At 42.2% G+C, this 18,927-nt stretch overlaps 1 protein-coding gene across 6 annotated transcripts in view; it reads right to left on the bottom strand.

Annotated features, from left to right (window-relative positions):
- The window catches only part of NONO (non-POU domain containing octamer binding), a 117,311-nt gene that overhangs the window by 86,030 nt on the left and 12,354 nt on the right, over nt 1–18,927 (bottom strand). For 3 of the 6 annotated variants that reach the window (XR_004002041.1, XM_030575923.1, XM_030575922.1), the window contains exons 6-10: nt 18,704–18,900; nt 17,009–17,093; nt 16,123–16,225; nt 13,512–13,554; nt 12,613–12,722 (exon numbers count right to left, since the gene is read on the bottom strand). Coding sequence is in view for 4 of the 6 variants with exons in the window: in XM_030575923.1 (XP_030431783.1) it covers nt 12,613–12,722; nt 13,512–13,554; nt 16,123–16,225; nt 17,009–17,093; nt 18,704–18,900 (538 nt within the window). In the remaining 2 variants the exon portion in view is untranslated. Of the gene's footprint in view, nt 1–8,334; nt 9,325–12,612; nt 12,723–13,511; nt 13,555–16,122; nt 16,226–17,008; nt 17,094–18,703; nt 18,901–18,927 lie in introns of those variants that run through there. The other 3 variants (XM_030575919.1, XM_030575921.1, XM_030575928.1) reach the window with 2 other exon arrangements.

Below are 18,927 nucleotides of genomic sequence, written 5' to 3'. Positions count from 1 at the left end.
TTCCTAATTTTTTGGCCTCAATAACACCCTGTGGCAATGAGTTCTACAGTAATTGTTGCAAGATGACCTCTACTCAACATGCACTGTAGGGGGGAGCGGGAAGAAAGGCTGCATGAGGAAGGGGATAGAGAATAATACACAAAAAATTTTATATAAATGTATGGTTCATCTGGATTCTGTGCAGTTCTGGTCTTCCCATCTCACTAAAATATTGCAGAGGGTTCAGAGATGAGGGATGAGAATGATTAGGAGCCTAGAAATGCTCTGACATGTAGAGACATTGAAAAGACTGGGCTTGTTTAACTTGAAAAGTAGACAAATAAAAGGGAACATGATAAAAGCATATAAAACAATGGTCCAGGAAAGGTAATTAGGACTAACGACAGTTCCTAGTCTCATCACACAAGAACAAGAGGACATTCAATTACATTTAAAAGTGGCAAATTCAAAACTGAAAACACTTTTTCACACAACAGGTAATTAGACAAACTCACTGCCACATGATATTGTTGAGGCCACACATTTAGAGATTCAAAAAGAGAGACTAAACATTTATATGGTAAAAATATCTAAAATGATATTAGTTAATGCTAACAAAAAGGTTTAAGAAGGGATTTAAGCCATATGCTTCAGTGCTTAAATCAATCTCTAACAATCAGAGGCTAACAGGAGACTTTCATGGAGACACATTATCCTACACATGCGTATAGTGAGGTTTCTTACACCTTCCTCTGAAGCATCTGGTGTTGTCCACTATCTGAGATAAGACACAGGACTAGATGGACTATGAATCTGATCCAGTACGGCATTTCTATATAAAATAAAACAATAGTTTGGCTGTGGCCTGAAGTAAAAAAAAAAAAAAAGGTCATACGAGTGGGCAGGAGTATATTTAAAATTGTCTCTTAAGAGGCAGAATTTGCATAGCTTTGGTGGGAAAGGGGGGAATACTTGGCTAAGTGGAGACGGGCAGGAGTTTATTAGGGCTTTTTTAAAAGGCATTCTTTCAAGACGATAACCTGGAAATCTAACTTCAACAAACTAAAATCAGTCAGTCAGGACCCAAACTCTGGCAAGGTGTAAAAACAAGAAGCCAAAAACATTAAGTTAAAAAATAAAACTTCCTAAATTTAGGGGAAGCAAGGCTGCACATGTGCCTACAAGTACCCCCATAAACCAGAGAATGTACTGTAGCAGAGAAAATAAGCAAACTTACTGTAGAAGACAACAGGGAAATGCTTATTCCAAAACAACTTTTCATGAGATCAGACCTTTTTTTGTTTTTTTTTTTAATAGCTGAACACTTTTCTGAATCAAGGGGCACAATCACCAAGAACATCTAGTACTGAACCCAAGATTCTGAAGAAGATAAAATGTAAAATAGCTGTACTAGTAAGAGATGCAATATCCTTAAACAGTAGCTGTCTCAGGAGACCTGAAAGATGACGAGATACGGTTTGTACATAGTATAGAGACGCGGGAAATAATTGGCATCAGCTGGGCAAATCTCAGCTCAGTTCTAACAGCTGAATGAAGGCTACAAGAGCACAATGTGTGGATAACATGAGTGGGTCAAACCAGCACACTTGTAGGAGTTCTTTGAAAAGTTAATCAATCAGCAGATAAAAGGTAACATGGGACAAGTTAACTTACATGACTTTAAAAAAGCTGGTAAGTCTTTCATGAGATGTACTTTAAGGGAAAAATAACCACAACATAATGGGAAATATAGTATCAGATTTAAGTCATAGGAAATGCTGTCACTGTGAATGGCTGCCCCTCAATTTCTTCCCAGAGGACAGGGGGTCCTGGAGTTCAGTACTAGGTTTCCTGCCTACCTACTCAAGCAGGGGAACGTGGTGCCTGGATTCTTGGCTCATCTTTCCTCCCTACCCACCCTTAAAAGCCAAGTCTGCTGCAGTACTGATCAGGGATCATCTCTGTGGAGGAAAGAGCTGATCACCAGGGGACCACACCCATGACATCCTCCTATAAGCATAAAATAGCTCAACTTGGTCTTGATACTGGACCCGGATGGAACCATTTCCTTATCCCTTTCCACGCCGGAGGACATAAAAGAAACTGGCTTTCAGCCAGATCTGTAAGCACAACACAGGTATCACTGGAGTGATGTTGATGGACAATGAGAAGCATTTTGAGGAGCTGGTCAACTCTGCCCACTTGCTCAGATGATGGCAAATACCAGTGCTTCACAAATTTTACTGGCAATCTGGGAATCTTACCAGATTTCATTATTGTTCTTTGAGTCCCAGGTAGCAGCAGAGTAAAGAAATATATCTTTACATAGTGTCTTTTGGCCACTAACAATTTTCCCTTTCAATTCAGTCATCTTTGTCATCCCTCTAGACAACACTGCTGCAATATGCCCTTGGTAGGGGCTAATGCTGATGGACACACAAAAATGAAGATTACTTACCAGTTGCTGAAGTTCTTCACACAGTCTTTGCAAATTCACACTTGCAGGATTAAGTTGCCTGAATTGTGAGCTTCTGGAGAGCAGTGTCCAACCCAGAGCCACTCTCTCCTCCCTCCCAGTGTCCTCCCAGTGTGGCTCTGAGGGTGTAAGGGGGAGTGGCCAGTTTTATCTAGTAATTCAGGAATTGTTGCCCTCAGAACATGGTGAAAGTGAGCAGACAGTGTTAATGTGCAGAGTTCATTTAAAGGAACTGCCTGAATGAAAAATCAGCTCTGGATGCTAGGTCTAAAACATCAGACCTTCCTCTTCCCTAGATCAATCCTCTATGAGGGGAAAAAAAAGCTACCTCACTTCCTAAACTTTCTGGCTGCCTCACCCAGAAGGTGAATGTGCACTGCCCAGGTGGTTTATGTAACACTTGACAATTGCATTGCCCTTAGAATCTGAAAGCATCCTTCAGCAGAGGCAGGAATACCTTGCAGGCGAGACCCACTCTAGATAATTATGTGATGACTGGTCTCCTCCTGCTGAGGTCCAGGGATTATGAACTAATGCAGGTGAGGCCTCCATACTAGATCAGCAAAGAACAAAAAAAATCTTGACAATGGTATTGGGTCCATTACAAGATAGAAATGGCAGAATTACCAACAGTAATGCAGAAAAGGCAGAGGTGTTCAATAAATATTTGTTCTGTATTTGGGAAAAAGTGATGATTGTAGTCATACCATATGACACTAATTCTGTTCACTAGTATCTCTGGAGATTGTAAACAGAAAGTACTAAGGTTAAACATTTTTAAATCAGCAGGTCCAGATAACTTGCATCCAAGAGTTTTTAAAAGACTTGCTGGACTGTTAAAGCTCCAGAAGACTGGAAGAAAGCAAGTGTTATACCAAAACACCTCTACCTCAATATAACACTGTCTTCGGGAGCAAAAAAATCTTACCACGTTATATCGAACTTGCTTTGATCCATCGGAGTGCACACCCCCCATCCCCAAGCACTGCTTTACCGCGTTATATCTGAATTTGTGTTATATCAGGTCATGTTATATCAAGATAGAGGTATATTTAAAAAGGATAAACTGAATGGCCTAGGTAATTACAGATCTGTCAGCCTGACATCAAGATAACGGAATAACTGATGCAGTACTCAATTAATAAAGAAAGGAGGGTAAAATAATTAATGAAAATCAACATGGGTGTATGGAAAATAGATTCTGCCAAGCTAACTGGATTTTTTTTAATGAGAAGTTTGGTTGATAAAAGTAGTAGTGTTGATGTCATACACTTAAGACTTCTGTAGGATGTTTAACTAGGTAACATTTTGACCAAAAAAGTAGAATGATATAAAAATTAACACAGCACACACTAAATGGATTTAAAAACTGGCTAACTGATTGTCATAAACAGATAGCTAAGGGTTAATGTCTCTTACACCTGGTAAGAAGTAACCTGAAACACCTGACCAGAGGACCAATCAGGAAACAAGACTTTTTCAAATCGGGGTGGAGGGAAGTTTGTGTCCGAGTCCTTTGTTCTGGTCTTGTCTCTCTCTCGGCTATGAGAGGATTTCTGTTTCCTGCCTTTCTAATCTTCTGTTTCCCAGCTGTAAGTACAAAAGATCAGATAGTGATTTATATGTTTTTTTTGTATTTACATGTGTGTAGTTGCTGGAGTGTTTTGAATTGTATTCTTTTTGAATAAGGCTGTTTATTCATATTTCTTTTACGCAATTGACCCTGTATTTGTCACCTTAATACAGAGAGACCATTTTTATGTATTTTTCTTTCTTTTTACATAAAGCTCTCTTTTAAGACCTGTTGGAGTTTTTCTTTAGTGGGGAACTCCAGGGAATTGAGTCTATGCTCACCAGGGAATTGGTGGGAGGAAGAAGTCAGGGGGAAATCTGTGTGTGTTAGATTTACTAGCCTGACTTTGCATACCCTCTGGGTGAAGAGGAAAGTACTTCTGTTTCCAGGACTGGAAATAGAGAGGGTGGAATCCCTCTGTTTAAATTCACGGAGCTTACTTCTGTGTATCTCTCCAGGAACCAAGGGAGGAAACACCTGAAGGGGGGAAGGGAAATGGTTTATTTCCCTTTGTTGTGAGACTCAAGGGATTTGGGTCTTGGGGTCCCCAGGGAAGGTTTTTTGGGGGACCAGAGTGCCCCAAAACACTAATTTTTTGGGTGGTGGCAGCTTTACCAGGTCCAAGCTGGTAACTAAGCTTGGAGGTTTTCATGCTAACCCCCATATTTTGGACGCTAAGGTCCAAATCTGAGACTAGGTTATGACACTGATAGGTCTCAAAATATAATTGGAAATGGGGAATCCTCATGAAGTGGGTGCTTCTACAGGGGTCCTGCCAGAATTGGTTCTTGCCCCAACACTATTTAACAATTTTTATTAATGACCTAGAAGAAAACAAAACCATCACTCATTTTGTAGATGACAAAAAATTGGGGGGAAATGGTAATTAATGAAGAGGACAAGTCACTGATTCACAGCAATCCGGATCATTTGGTAAACTGGGCACAAGCAAAAAATATGCTTTTTAATATGGCTAAATGCAACTGCATAGACCTAGGAACAAAGAATGTAACCCATACTTATAAAATGGGGGACTCTATCCTGGGAAGTAGTGAATGAAAACATTTTGGGGGTTATGGTGAATAACCAGCTGAACATGAGCTCATTCATCCTGGGATGCATACACAGATGAATCTAGATAAGAAGTTATTTTACTTCTGTATTTGAAACTGGTACAACTGCACATGCCTATCAAACATGTGATATATCTGATCCAGTGAACTGTCCCAACTATGTGGGTGAAGCCAGGCAGCCACCACGCTCTGGAATGAACTCACAGAGAAAATTGAAAAAAAACCAAAAACCACCACCACCTGCAGGTGAACACTTTTCACAAAGGTATCATTCTATGTCTGATGTATCAGTTCTCATCCTGAAAGGAAACCTACATAGCACTTTCAAAAGACAAGCCTGGGAGCTGAAATGTATTATTTAGCTAGACACTAAAAATCATGGATTGAACAGAGACACTGGATTTATGGCTTCTTACAACTTTCTGTAACTCATTAACCCACCTTCCTGTCCCTTTTGGTCCTATGACTGTAGAGGTGTTAATGGTCCAGTCTACTTTCAATGGTCCCTTACAATATGTGCTAATTACTTACGCTACACAATCTCTTCCACCTTGCATTTTGTTGCTATGCTGGAAATACCTTTCTAAGACCTGAAGAACAGCTGTGTGTGACTCAAAAGATTGTCTCTGTCACACACAGAAGGTGGTCCAATAAAAGATATTGCTTCACCCAATTTGTCTAATCTCTCTCTACAACTGCATTGCATACTGGAATATTGTGTACAGTTTTGGTGTTCGCAATTCAAGAAAGATATTGATAAACTGGAGATGGATTAGAGAACAGCCATGAGAATGATTAAAAAGGATTAGAAAACATGCATTATAGTAATAGACTCCGGGAGCTCAGTCTACTTAGCTAAACAAAGAGAAGGTTAAGGAGTGACTTGATTACAGTCTGTAAGTATCTGCATGAGAAACAAATATTTAATAATGGGCTTGTCAGTCTAGAAAGGAAAGGTCTAACACAACCCAATAGCTGGAAATTGAAGCCAGGCAAATTCAGACTGGAAATAAGGTGTACATTTTTGACAATCTCAGTAATTAATCAGTGGAACAATTTACCAAGTGTGACAGTGGCTTCTCTATCATTAACAATTTTTAAATCAAGGTTGGATGTTTTTCTAAAAGCTCTGGTCTTGGAATTAATTTTGGGAAAGTTCTATGGCCTGTCTTATACAGGAAGTCAGACTAGATCGCATTGGTCTCTTCTAGCTTTGGAATCTATGAATCTGCAAAGTCTGCAATTATGTATCTGCTAGTAATCTTGAAAAGTATGCTGTGTTCTTTTGCACACAGGTTGAGTTTGGCTTGTCAGAAGCAAAAAAAATCCTTCTCTAAAGTCCTGCTCCTTGGATGGCCTCTTAATAAAAGCCATTTCTTTCAGCATAAGTTAACAATGTAAGCCCAGCTGTAGCATCTCCAGCCACCATTCTTATTTTGAGCTGTCAGCAGCAGAGAGACCCCTAATGACACAAAACATCAGCATCCAGCATGAGCTCTGAAGTCATCCTGTCCTTAACATTCCACCTAATGCACAGCACCCTTGGAAATTATCCCACAACTGGTCTCTTCTGCTGTTTCTTCTCAGTGAAGTGCATAACAATCCCGTTATTGATTTTCCTGACACTTCCCATGTCTGCTCCCCACCTTGCTTTAAAAGGAATTCAAATGAGAATAAAGCTATCTCAGAAAGAACCATACCACAAAGGAATTTTGGCCTCTAGTTGAGTAGCTGCCACTGGATGTATCCTTCTAATCTTCATGACAGGGCTGGCCTGTGAGTAAGATGAACTTTGAGCAGTGCTACGTCCCCCTTTCCCTGCCATCCTCTCACACCCTGTTTTTGTTCCTGTACTCTTAGAAAAAGGTAAGCCAGTCTAGCCCTTATCTTACATTAATTACTGTGCTGAAGGGAAAGGTCACAACAGCTGACTCCACTGCTTGAGCAGTCCATTTTCCTAAGACATCTTTCTCCTGCTTCTGCAGTTCAGTAACAGGCAAACAAGCAGAGAAGCAGCACTGCACAAGTTATCAGATTACCTAGACATTTGATCTTGCCTTTGCCACACATACTGTGAAGTTAGAAACTCTAGGTATTGATCACACCACATGGTACCTGTTTCAGCCCTATGCAGAGAGGTGGGACAGATCAGCTGTAACTAAGACACAAGACCCTATTGTCCCATCAGTAGGGTGCAGAGGAAAGATTAGGCAGCTTTCCAGTCAATTCAACTACACAGCATTGCAGGACCTCAAATACCTACCAAGCCAAGGTAACCCAAGAGAAATCAGTGACAAAACTACTGCATCAGTTCAAATAAAGAGATCTTAGCAGCACATGATATAGCTGCAGAACCCAATCTCTGGACTAGATGTCATATTACATCTAGTCCAGTACCAGGTGTTTTGGAGAAAGATGCAAGAAGCACTGCAATAATGGTTATGGAACAGCCTGAGCCAGGAAAGGCTTCTTGATAGCCACCCTATTAATGGAGGTTGGTTTATACCCTGAAACAATATACCCTGGGAATTCTGTGATTAGTTAAGTAGGTTTATCATAATTTCAAGCTTCTACTTACTGAAGCAAAATCATTGCAAACAAACAGTGTACTGGCACTTGAGACAACAACAGTTTCAATCTCCTACCCCCATTAGGGCTAGTCATTTGGAACTGTCCTGATTCAATCTCCCTTCTTATTTAACAGCTCTCGCAAGTTACACATGGTCTCATGTTGCCCACTCACCTTCTCCCCTGCAAAAAGGATCCCTGGCTGAAGCAACCTGTTTGCTTCCCAGACAGCAAAACGGAGCAAGGAGCTTGAGACTTCAGGATACAGCATCTCAGAATACTCATATTTCCAGTTTCCACTACATCTTAACAAGAGAAAAAGCTTCTACTAGCTCTGTGTCGGAATCAGGAATAGCAGTTCTGCTCTTCCTATTTCCACCTTACCAGAAGAGTCTGAAGAGATCGGAGAGGCACAAACTTCAGTGAATTCCCTGAGCATAGCCCCTGAAGTTGAGATTGGAAGGCTCCAACCAACTCAAAGTTCTACAGATAAAATGCCAACTATGCCAAGGATAATGCTGTTGAAGAACTCTCAAGGGTTAGACACTTTCTGCACGTTGTGGATGAAGACTGCAATACAATTTTGCTCCACTGACTGCTCATGTGCCTCAGTCTGAATGTACCCAGAAGCTTTATTCAGGAACAGAAGAGACTGCACACAAGATAAAAAAAAGGCTTAAAATCCACTTTAATAATGCATTCCTGTAACATTCCTCAGGCAAACTCAAACTTGTTAGTGGGACGATTACAGCTCGTGTTCAAACAGTTTACACTAAACGAAAATCTTGTAGTTCTACACAATAGACAAGCAAGATTAAGGTTATACAAACAATAGTTTCAGTTAAGTCTTCAGCATGAGATACAGTATCTTTGTCCAATAGATTGTACTTTACTACCAGTAAAAATAAACAGCGGTACAACACATATCAAAGATCCATTCAATCAAGAGCCTTCCAGCCATTCAGGCTGCATATGACGGTCCGCTACTTTAAAGAAAGAAATGGTCCAGGGAAAAAGTAAAAACTACAAGTTAAAAAAAGTAAAACCCTCCTGGTTTCACTACATGATGGGTCATTTGGAGCTATATAAATTTACAGAGCCGCTGAGGGCTGCAAAAGATCCAAGTGCTGCCTTAGTTCTCCAGAGACTTGCCTGTGCTCTCAAAGGACGAATGCTAATACTCCGATTGTATTTAAATTCGTCTCAGAACTGCAGCTGCATGTAGGAAACATGGAATGGTAAAGGCATCAGGGTTCCATCAGGTCTTACTTTTACTGCACTGCTACTGAAGCCTCCCAGAATCCACTTTTCACATTGAAATTATAGGAATGCACCATATCAAATTTACTAAAACCTTTACCAGTCAGTCAGACTGCACTCCCCTTTTCCTAAAGTGGCTTTGCCAAAGCAGGCCCTAATTAAAACTACCATGAAGAGTCACCCCCAAGTAGAACCCTATGCGGCCTGCCAAGATTCCTTTCCTCTTTGGGGGGCTGGTAGGGGGTAGCTTAATCCTGTTAGTATCGACGACGTTTGTTAGGGCCAAAGTCCCCCCCAGGATTTCCTCTGTTGAAGCCAGGCGGGTTTCCTCCCATAGCTCCAAGTCCTTCCATTGCGCTGCCCTGGCCAAAGCGATCAGTGGGCGGTGGTGGTGTCTTGTACAGGGTGAGAGCGCAGAAGAGGCAGAAAGGAGAAAAGGCTTAAGTTAGAAGCAATTCCAGTCCACCTGGGTCTGACCAGGACTCCGCAAAACCAAGTGACTACCAACTCAAGTCATTAAGTAACTGGAAAGCAGCGAGTTCAGAATCTTCCCTACTCCATGAATATAGAGCAAACTCTTAATTCCAGATTTACTGAGGGGAGTGCCCCAAGCCAAGACTGGACTGACAGGGACGTGATCTCAGATAACTAAGTACCACAGGAACAAAGTCAGTTTCCCCACAGAATTCAGGGCCAAGCATACTGGAAAATAGCCACACATACCCATAGACTAATGCCCTGTAGTGGACTGCCTGAGTAATGCAGTCTGGGATCCTGAGAATTTCACAATTCCACCATACTCCCCCAAACTGAACACCTTTCCTGGACACCCAGCCCCAATCATCATTCAAACTACAAATGAGGGTGATCAAGGGTTTGGAACCCTGACACATGCTGCCAGTGTTGCCGAGGATTTTACACAACTAGGGGTAGTAAAATGGCAGCCCCTTGTACTCTCCATGCAGAAGAGAAAGGGACTGGAACTGCCTTGGTCTTGTCCTGCAGTCCACGTTCTCATAGGCCTTCCTTGAGGGAAGGACTGGAACCACTGTCAGTGCCAGGAATGGGTGAATGCAGGACCTGCTCCTTATCAGACCAAGCAGCTGCTATGGGATACAGGGCTCTATTAACTCCCAGCACCAACATGGAGCCAAAATAAGCAGGGTTGGCTTCCAAAGCGGCCTATAAAAGCCTCCTGGCCCCTAGAAATCACATTCCCCCCCACCCCACCCCCAGAGACAATATTTGTCGTCCTTTTCAACAGTGTGCCTAGACTCCCCTCCTTTCACTCGCTTGCCTATCCCTTTCATATTTCCCCCCCTCACTGAATCCATCATCTCCCCATCATCCAATCCACCAATCTCCCTGCCTCTTTACCCACACAAACTTGAAACACTAATGTTATCACAAAAGAATTGAAGAAGTCTCAGATAATATATGCTACATTGGCAACTAGAGCAACTGCATGACCTTATTTTGGTAATCTTTGTCTTCTCTCTCCCATCCCCTGGCCTGCTTCCCCCAGTGGTCACTAGTCTATAGCTTAGACTGTAAAACTTTCTGAAGCAGTCTCTCTTATTTGGTATGCAAAATCCCTAGAACACTTTAGACACCAAATATTTACTCAGCTGCTATGCTCATGCTGCAGATGTGATACTGTGCCTCAGGCAAGAGCAGAGCTCTGTGGAGCAGATGGGAGAGAAATATAGAGGGAAGGGTCTCATTAAAACCAGACTCTTTACAAACTAATCTAGTTCAGCCCTCTTTTAAGAGTCATCACCATTCCCACTCCATTACCTTCCTAAGACTAAAAGCAGCAAAGAGTCCAGTGGCACCTTATAGACTAACAGACATATTGGAGCATGAGCTTTCGTGGGTGAATACCCACTTCCTCAGTTGCATATAGTGGCACTGATACTTCTTAAGACTAAATTACTCACACAAACTTTGTTAAAGAAACTCCAAACATTTGAAAGCTTAGAATTGAAGTGAAGACATGCAACAATCTTAACTTTGCTTCTACAGCAACCTAGCTTTCATTTCTTTGTTCCCTGCATCATGTTTATAAGGGCTTTAAGTAGTCCACATACACTGGCGGTGGCTATCTTATTAGGCAAATATATTGCCTTGATACAACTTGCAGACATAGTATCAAAAATATGCACCAACAAGCACTGGTTTTATATATGGTTTCAAACATGCATGTTTCATAGTAAATAGGATGCTTTTTCACTATACTAAATCACAATCTTTTCACTAAGTACTGTAATTTCATAATCTGGCCTAGGTGGTATGCATATGTAGATATATTAGCTCCAATCCTATACGCGCCTACTTGGTGGTCCAGTGAATCTTAGAGTGGAGGAATAGCTATATTTAGTACACTATTTGCTCAGTTGCATTCAAAACGTGAATATATGGACTGGTTTCATTATGTGTGGACATAACAGCAAAAGTTGGTATCGCCACTGCATGATTCAGAGTAAAGCATTCAAGTTTGTGGTGACTGCTGAGGTAAAGCGTGTGGATGGATGACTGCCTTATTTGCTTTTCTTGTGGCCTTGCTGCTGGAGCACAGTTTGGCTGCGGGTTTCTTTTAAGCAGAGCCTTAATTCTGGATTTCTAATTGATGAATCTGTTAACCTTCTGGGTACTGTCAGATATTCAACATTAAGAGTTTTTATCTGACATTTCCTTTGGGTTTTTGCATTTTTAAATTGTTTAAAATGATACTGATGGAAAGCAAGGAGCAGGATACCCGAAGAGCTCCTAAACTTTATAGAGCATTTAGGGAGAGGCGGGGAGGAGAAAAGGCAAAAGAACTATGAGGGGCTATGAAGCCCCAATGATCCCTCCATTTATTCCCACTTACAGGGCAGTGCGGGGAACAGAATGAAAATTCCCCAGCATCCACTGAAGAGGAAAAAGACACCAGTGGAAAGGACAAAAGGACATACTGCCATAGGCAAGATTGTACATTCACAAAATTGACTGCTGGTGATGGGGAGTTCTCATTTTTCTCCCAATTCTTCCTCCCTATCTCAAAATATAGTCACAACAAAAAGCCTCCATGAACTATGGTTTCTCATTTGGAAGGCTCTTTGCAAGGAAACGCTACCATTTAGGCAGGGAAAAATAAGCAAGTCTAGGTCTCCTCCAGTCATTCTGGTCATTTAATGGCCAGACTTTCAGAAGAGCTCAGCAACCCACACTGTTTTCACTTTAGGGCGATTCTCCATTGTTCTCAATGGGAACTGCTAGATAGAAAGCTCTTGAAATTTTGAATCGTATGGTCTGCCAGAACCCAGATTCCCAGTTCAATGAAATTTCCCAAATATATCCTTCCCCATGTAAAAGATCTGTCATGTGCAAAAACTGTTACTGAGATCTTTCTAATACATTTTAGGGTACGTTATTTTTGAGGTACAATATGACAGAAAAAAGTGTTAGGAATTCTGACTGAGTCACTTCAGATTGGGGCAACAAGTTCCATGCTGGCCACATATCATATGTTAACACTGACCCCTGAGGACTTGAGAGGGGGCCAAAAAGCAGGTCTATGATGTAAAGCAAGTCTCAGCCTGAACAACAGAAACTACTGAGTCTCCACAGCTGGCCCCACACTGCTCTTTAAAAGGGTTCAAAAGAGAGTAGCTAGAAAAATAATGCTGCAGATACATTACCATTCCCATGGCTCCATCAGGCATCATAGCTCCAGGACCAGCTGCTGGAGGTGCACCGGCTGGGACTGTGGTGGCACCCATAGCCCCTCTATTGTTCATACCTATGGCACCTAAGAGAGAGATCTGAAGAATATTACTGGCAGAGACATAAGGGAATTGGGGGACACGTCTTACAGTAGCGGGACAAGACCTACACAAGTTTCCTGCTGTGTTCTATCCCAGAGAGGGAGTCCTAACAAGTCAGGCTGCCATGCATTTATCAGATACAATGGTGAACCAAGCCTAACTTCCCTTGCACTCAAAACTCAAATCAACCCAAAAAGCACAGATAACTGACGGCCATAAAGATCACATTTCAGCATCTATTAACCATCCAATACACCTTTTGTCACTGATTTCTGTCCAAGTAGCCTAAAACTGAAGATTATGAACTAGAAATATGGAAATGCAATCAATGGGTCATACTTATTACCCATCTGACCTTTTGTTTGCTGAGCTCAGCATCCCTCTGCATGTTTTACCTACTCCTAAAGTAGACACAAAAGTCTCCTTGGGAAATATTAATTCCATTTGGGCTCTACCTACAATTTCACCTGAAATTTCTGCTTACTGATCTAAGCCCTCTGCAGACATACCTTTCCACCTAAAGTAATTTTATTACTGTATCCCAACAAATATTTCTCACTTTGATTGCAGTGAACTGTCACGTGCTTTAAAGACTACTTTATATAAATTTAAGAGAACAGACATCATTGGAAAGTTATTTACAATAAGTTTTAAGTGTACCAAACATGGAATTAGCAAAATGAAACCCTCCAAGAGCAGGTCCAGTGTCTGCAGATAGGGGAACGGAACACACATAGAAACAGAGCACACAGATAACCATAGGCAGCTCTTACCTCCCATGCCCATCTGTCCCATGCGCATATCCGGTGGCTCCCTCTGAAAGAGAGACTTATTTCACACCACATAGTTTAAGACATTGTCTAACACAACTTAAGCCCAGAGAGTTTCAACAGACTTTATCATTGAAGACTGGATAGAAAAGTCACTCCCTAGGAAAAGCTGCAAAGGAAAATGAACCATCCACCCCACTATTCGCTGCTGAACAAATAAGATCTCAATTTAAAGGTATAATTCTGCAGGATAGTTAGCCACTTGCACTGTGAAACATCCAACAGAAGCAAAGCACTGTGCAATTTTATCGCCCAGGTGTTGGTATACAGAGATGTCTGATGCCTAGGTAGAGAGATCTGACATTGTTGGCTGCTCAGACTACTGCTAACACTAGGTGAAATTCGCTCTACCACCTCATCAAGGTCAGGAAACAGCATACTTTTAAAAAGTAATGCAGATGCTTTTGCTATTAGCATAGGCTAGTGAGCCCAAAAAACTTCAAAAGGTTCTGTTTCAAAGCCAACAGTGCCCCCTTACCCCAAGGGCAGTCCCACTTCTTCACAAGAACAAGCAGAGCCAGTTTCATTTTCCTCCATTTGTATGCCCAGGACCACTATTTATTATTTGAATTGCAGTAGCACTTAAGAGGCCCTGATCAAGGCTCTGTTATACTGGCTACTAGGCACATAGTTTAGGCCTGATCTACACAGTTTCTGTACAGGATTTAACTATTTCAGTTAGGGGATGATTTTGTACAGATAAACCAGGATACCCTCTAGTGTGGATACAGTTATGCCACCTTTATAGCAGTATAAGTGAATCCATATTAGAGGGCTGTCTTTTCTTAAAAAAGAAGAAGAACTGAGTTAAAGCAGCTCATAAACGAAACAGATCATCCCACAGAGACCATCTCTACTCCAAGGAGTTTACATCTAATCATATAAAACAACAGGGGAGATAAATGTGGGAGAACATAGGAGTGTAATCATTGGGCTTCAGAGTCAACATTAACAAGATCACCGTGGATCAAGGAAATTCACAGTCACTGTTTCCAACTGTTTGAAGCCTCAGGATGACAGTACTGCATCAGCCATACTGTTTACATTTGAAAAGTTTTCTTCACAACCATGAAGAATAGAAACATCAAAAAAACCCGGATGCCATGTAGGCCACATAAATACTTCAACCTGGATGCACACAGTCCACTTGCCATATATGACATCACTGCTTTCCACCCTGTGAAAGCAGATTCCAAGCTATTAGTATAAGGCACTGTTTACAATTTCTAGGTCTCATGGTTTGACGTGGCAGCTATTACAGCATCAGAAATAAAATAGATTAAAAGCAAGGTGGTTTCTGAAATGAGATTTTAAGAGTTGATCTTGCAAACTGCCAGAGCTATAAATGAGTGAGTTCCCAATAGTGTTGTTTTTAGCCCTATTGATCTGTGAAATGTGGCCTTAGAGCTAGTGCTACTGGTATCAAGGAATCAGTTATTAGAGATGTTTGACATTGTAATGGTTGGGGACCTGCAGTATCCAATATCATTGTGAGGTAACTTGACAAGTACTGATTTTTAATGGCAACTACACTATCATGCCAACAATGGTCCCTAAACTCAGCAATGTTTAGAAAACTGCCAAGACGGGATGCAGCAGTCTTCAGGCCAATGTTATTGTGGCCAGGCACATGACTCCTTGTGGGGCTCTGCAGAGATCTTCATGAAGGAAATTTTCAATCACTGCTCCAAGAATAGGACCTGTTAGCATATGCTCTGTTGAAAAGCAAGACTGACACACTCTGGGTCCTACATGGACAGCAGCAGCAAAGTGAGTTCCCATGAACAGTTGGATTTCCATACATATAGTCCCAGACCAGGGATCGGCAACCTTTCAGAAGCGGTGTGCTGAGTCTTCATTTATTCACTCTAATTTAAGGTTTCGCGTGCCAGTAATACATTTTAATGTTTTTAGAAGGTCTCTTTCTATAAGTCTAAAATAAATAACTAAGCTATTGTTGTATGTAAAGTAAATAAGGTTTTAAAAATGCTTAAGAAGCTTCATTTAAAATTAAATTAAAATGCAGAGCCTTTCGGATTGGTGGCCAGGACCCGGGCAGTATGAGTGCCACTGAAAATCAGCTCGTGTGCCGCCTTCGGCACGTGTGCCATAGGTTGCCTACCCCTGTCTCAGACAAAACTGCATTTGGGTGAAGTTTAAGACAGTGTATATACCAGTAATGTAGGGTAAATTACATTAGAGATGTTGTAATTATCCCAAAGCCAATCATTAAAAATATCCCCAAACCCTCCTGAAATTAAAGATTGAACAAAAAAATGGAAACACAGTTAAGGCACTCAAACAATCTTATTCTGCCTGTAGTGAGAGTATGGTTAATTTTAGTGTTTGTGATCCTCAACAAGATCAAACTGATTTGTAAGATGACAATCCCATCCCCGTTTTTTTGTGTTACCTGTACCTCCATACAAAGGTACTCTTCTGTAGAAAATATATGCCCAGTCATATTCTTATCAACAGAAATCCTGCCCTGTGTCTGGATAACTATCCTTCTGACAGAAGCCATGTGTGAATCAAAAGGTAGGAGGACTCATACCGCATCAGCAAAATTCCCTTTAAAGCCCTCTTGCTGGCGTCTCATCATCTCCTCCTGCTGCCGCCTCATCTCCTCCTCACGGCGCCTGCGTTCCTCCTCCTGCCTGCAAGGAAAGGATTCTAGAGTCACTCAGCACAACATAAGCAGATTCTGTATCACGGGGCGAAGTGCTACACGGTAGGCCTTTGTCAGCAGTAAAGATGACACTGTTCTTCCAGACAAGTACAGCATTAAGCCTTCAATATGATAAATTTCTAGACCTCATGAAAACCACAATTATTTCTCATCCCTTTCAATTCTAGTGAGCTTATTAGAAAAAAATCCCAGGCAGAGGCTACACTATGCTTTTAAACAAATGCTATCCACACGCAATCAGGATACATTAGCCAAGTGGTTCTCAAGCTGTGCTCCACAAAGAACGGTCTGAAGATCTTCCTGATGGCCTACAGAATTACCTTGAGAACCAAGCAGTAAGACCATAAAGGAGTTGAGAGATTCTCATAGATCCTTAGGGGACAGGAAGAATGAAAAAGTTGAGGCTAGGGCAAGAGTTTCCCGACCTACAGTGCTAGAGCAATCAGGGTTGCTGCAAAGACACCTGGCTTTTGTATATACATCTGAAAGCCAAGCAGTAAGAATCCAAACTTGAGTCTATCAGTGAAAAAACAAGTACTAGTCAGTGTCCTTCAAAGTCACTGGCATACACCCTAAACAATCCTGCACCCTAAACGTACTTAAACTTTGCTTATGGATGAAGATGACCCAACAATGTTTGGAATTGATATTGGTAAATTGTGTGTCCAGCTGCTCTGGATAATGCTCCAGCCCCAGTCTAAGGGGATGCATTTAATTCACAGCAATATGAGTGGCCAGCACCTCCCTTTACCTGAGCTCCAGCTGTTTACGTTTCTGCACTTCTTGGTTATGCAGTTCCTCCATTCTCCTTAGTTCTTCCTGGCGTCTCATTAAGTCTGGAAGAGGTGACAGTAGAAGCCAATCACTGGGCCAATTGTCATTCCCTCTGCAGGCTGCTAGGTGACCAGAATAACATTACCTCCCCCAACTTCCATGAATCTCTGCCTGAACCTAACTTACCAGTTAGTTTCCATACCGGGGGTAACACATTAGTAGATTTCTAGCTTAACCTAATTCTGCAAACCAGGGGCTCCTTGCATTCCTCCACCCTCCCCCACAAGGTCCCTGGGTGCTATTCTTACATCCCCCTTTATTTTACTGACTCCATGCAGCTCCCTGAACTCCTTCCTTCATGACTGGGGTTTTGTGTCAGCCCCCTCATTCCCTCCTTCCCCCATACCAGGGTCCCATATTCCCTCCCTGCATGCCTGAAGTACTGTATGCTCCCCGTTTCCTCTCTTTACACTGCAGGGGCACCCAATTCTCCTCCTATGCCAGCGGCTGTGTGTACACGCCATTTCCACTTCCCTCCATGTCATTGGTTTTCCCCAGGACAGGTGCTCTGAGTGCCCCCATACTGTGGTCCCCAAATCTCTCTACGGTGGGGATCCTGTGTGCCCCTAGTTTCCCTATGCCAGGGGCTGTCTGCCTCATTCCTTTTCCCCCCATGCCAGGTCTGCGTTCCCATGTGCCCCGTACCAGGATCCTACAATTTTCCCTGCACTGCCAGGGTTCTGTACACCCCTCATTCCATGGGCTGTGCGCATGCTCCAATTTTCTCCCTCCCGCTCTCCCTCTCCCCCACCTTCATTATTTGTCTGGGAGATAAGTCATTCAGGCTGTCAACATGTTAAACTCTACTGGGAGGGCACACAGAGAAGAGACAAATATTTGGTTATACCATAATGTGTGAACGAGTGCCATTCAATCTAATCTACGAACAATTGCAGAAGTGCTTGAAGCTGTGGCTGTGCTAAACACACAGTAGGGGCTCTGTGTGTCCCTCATTTCACTTTTCAGATTTCCAATTTCCCCAAAAAACAGGAGGGTTCTCACCACTGATATATAGGACATTCCCTGGGATTTTGAAATTGATCAGATACAACATTCATAAGTTACTGCCTTACAGACATACAGAAAGAAACGCCATCAAGTTAAGTCAGGGGTTCTCAATTGGAGGTCGGGACCCCTCAGGGGGTCATGAGGTTATTACATGGGGGGTCTAGAGCTGTCAGCCTCCACCCTAAACACTGATTTACCACCTGCATTTATAATAGTGTTAAATATATATATTAAAAAAGTGTTTTTAATTTATACGGGGGGGGGGGGGGGGAGTGTCATACTCAGAGCCTTGCTGTGTGAAAGGGGTCACCAGTACAAAAGTTTGAGAACCACTGAGTTAAGTGTATGGCCTCACAAGTGTAGCCAGCTAGGACTCTATAGCTGCCATCCTACAGAAGATAGCAGAACAGAAGTCTGTTATGCTGTACAGCAGATCCATTTAGCCTGTCAGACAGTTATTGTCTATTAGCTGGACATCCATTCCCAGGCCATCTTCAGCCAACACTGGTTATTGTGCTAGACACTTCTGGCTTTAAGAAGAAATCCTAAGAAGAAGAAATCTTGGGCCAGTGTTTTATTGGTCTTTGATGATCTTGGCTCTCACCTTGCCTCATGAGCATAACTTGGTGCTCATGGCGAGCTGCTTCCATCTCCATTTCCAGCTTCTCACGTGCTTCCTTGATGTTGCGGTCCACCTGTTCTTGCTGCTGCTTTTCCATTTCTATCAGAGCCTTCCAGCGCATGGCATACTCATATTCAAAAGAACCAGGCTGTGCAAACCTAGGAGGCTGTTCACGCTCCCTGCAGGAGAACGGGAGAAAGGGAAGG

This window comes from Gopherus evgoodei, chromosome 9 (assembly GCF_007399415.2).
Source record: "Gopherus evgoodei ecotype Sinaloan lineage chromosome 9, rGopEvg1_v1.p, whole genome shotgun sequence".
Lineage (NCBI taxonomy): Eukaryota > Metazoa > Chordata > Testudines > Testudinidae > Gopherus > Gopherus evgoodei.
The sequence above is the reverse complement of the archived record's forward strand: the minus strand, read 5'-3'. Positions and strand labels throughout refer to the sequence as shown.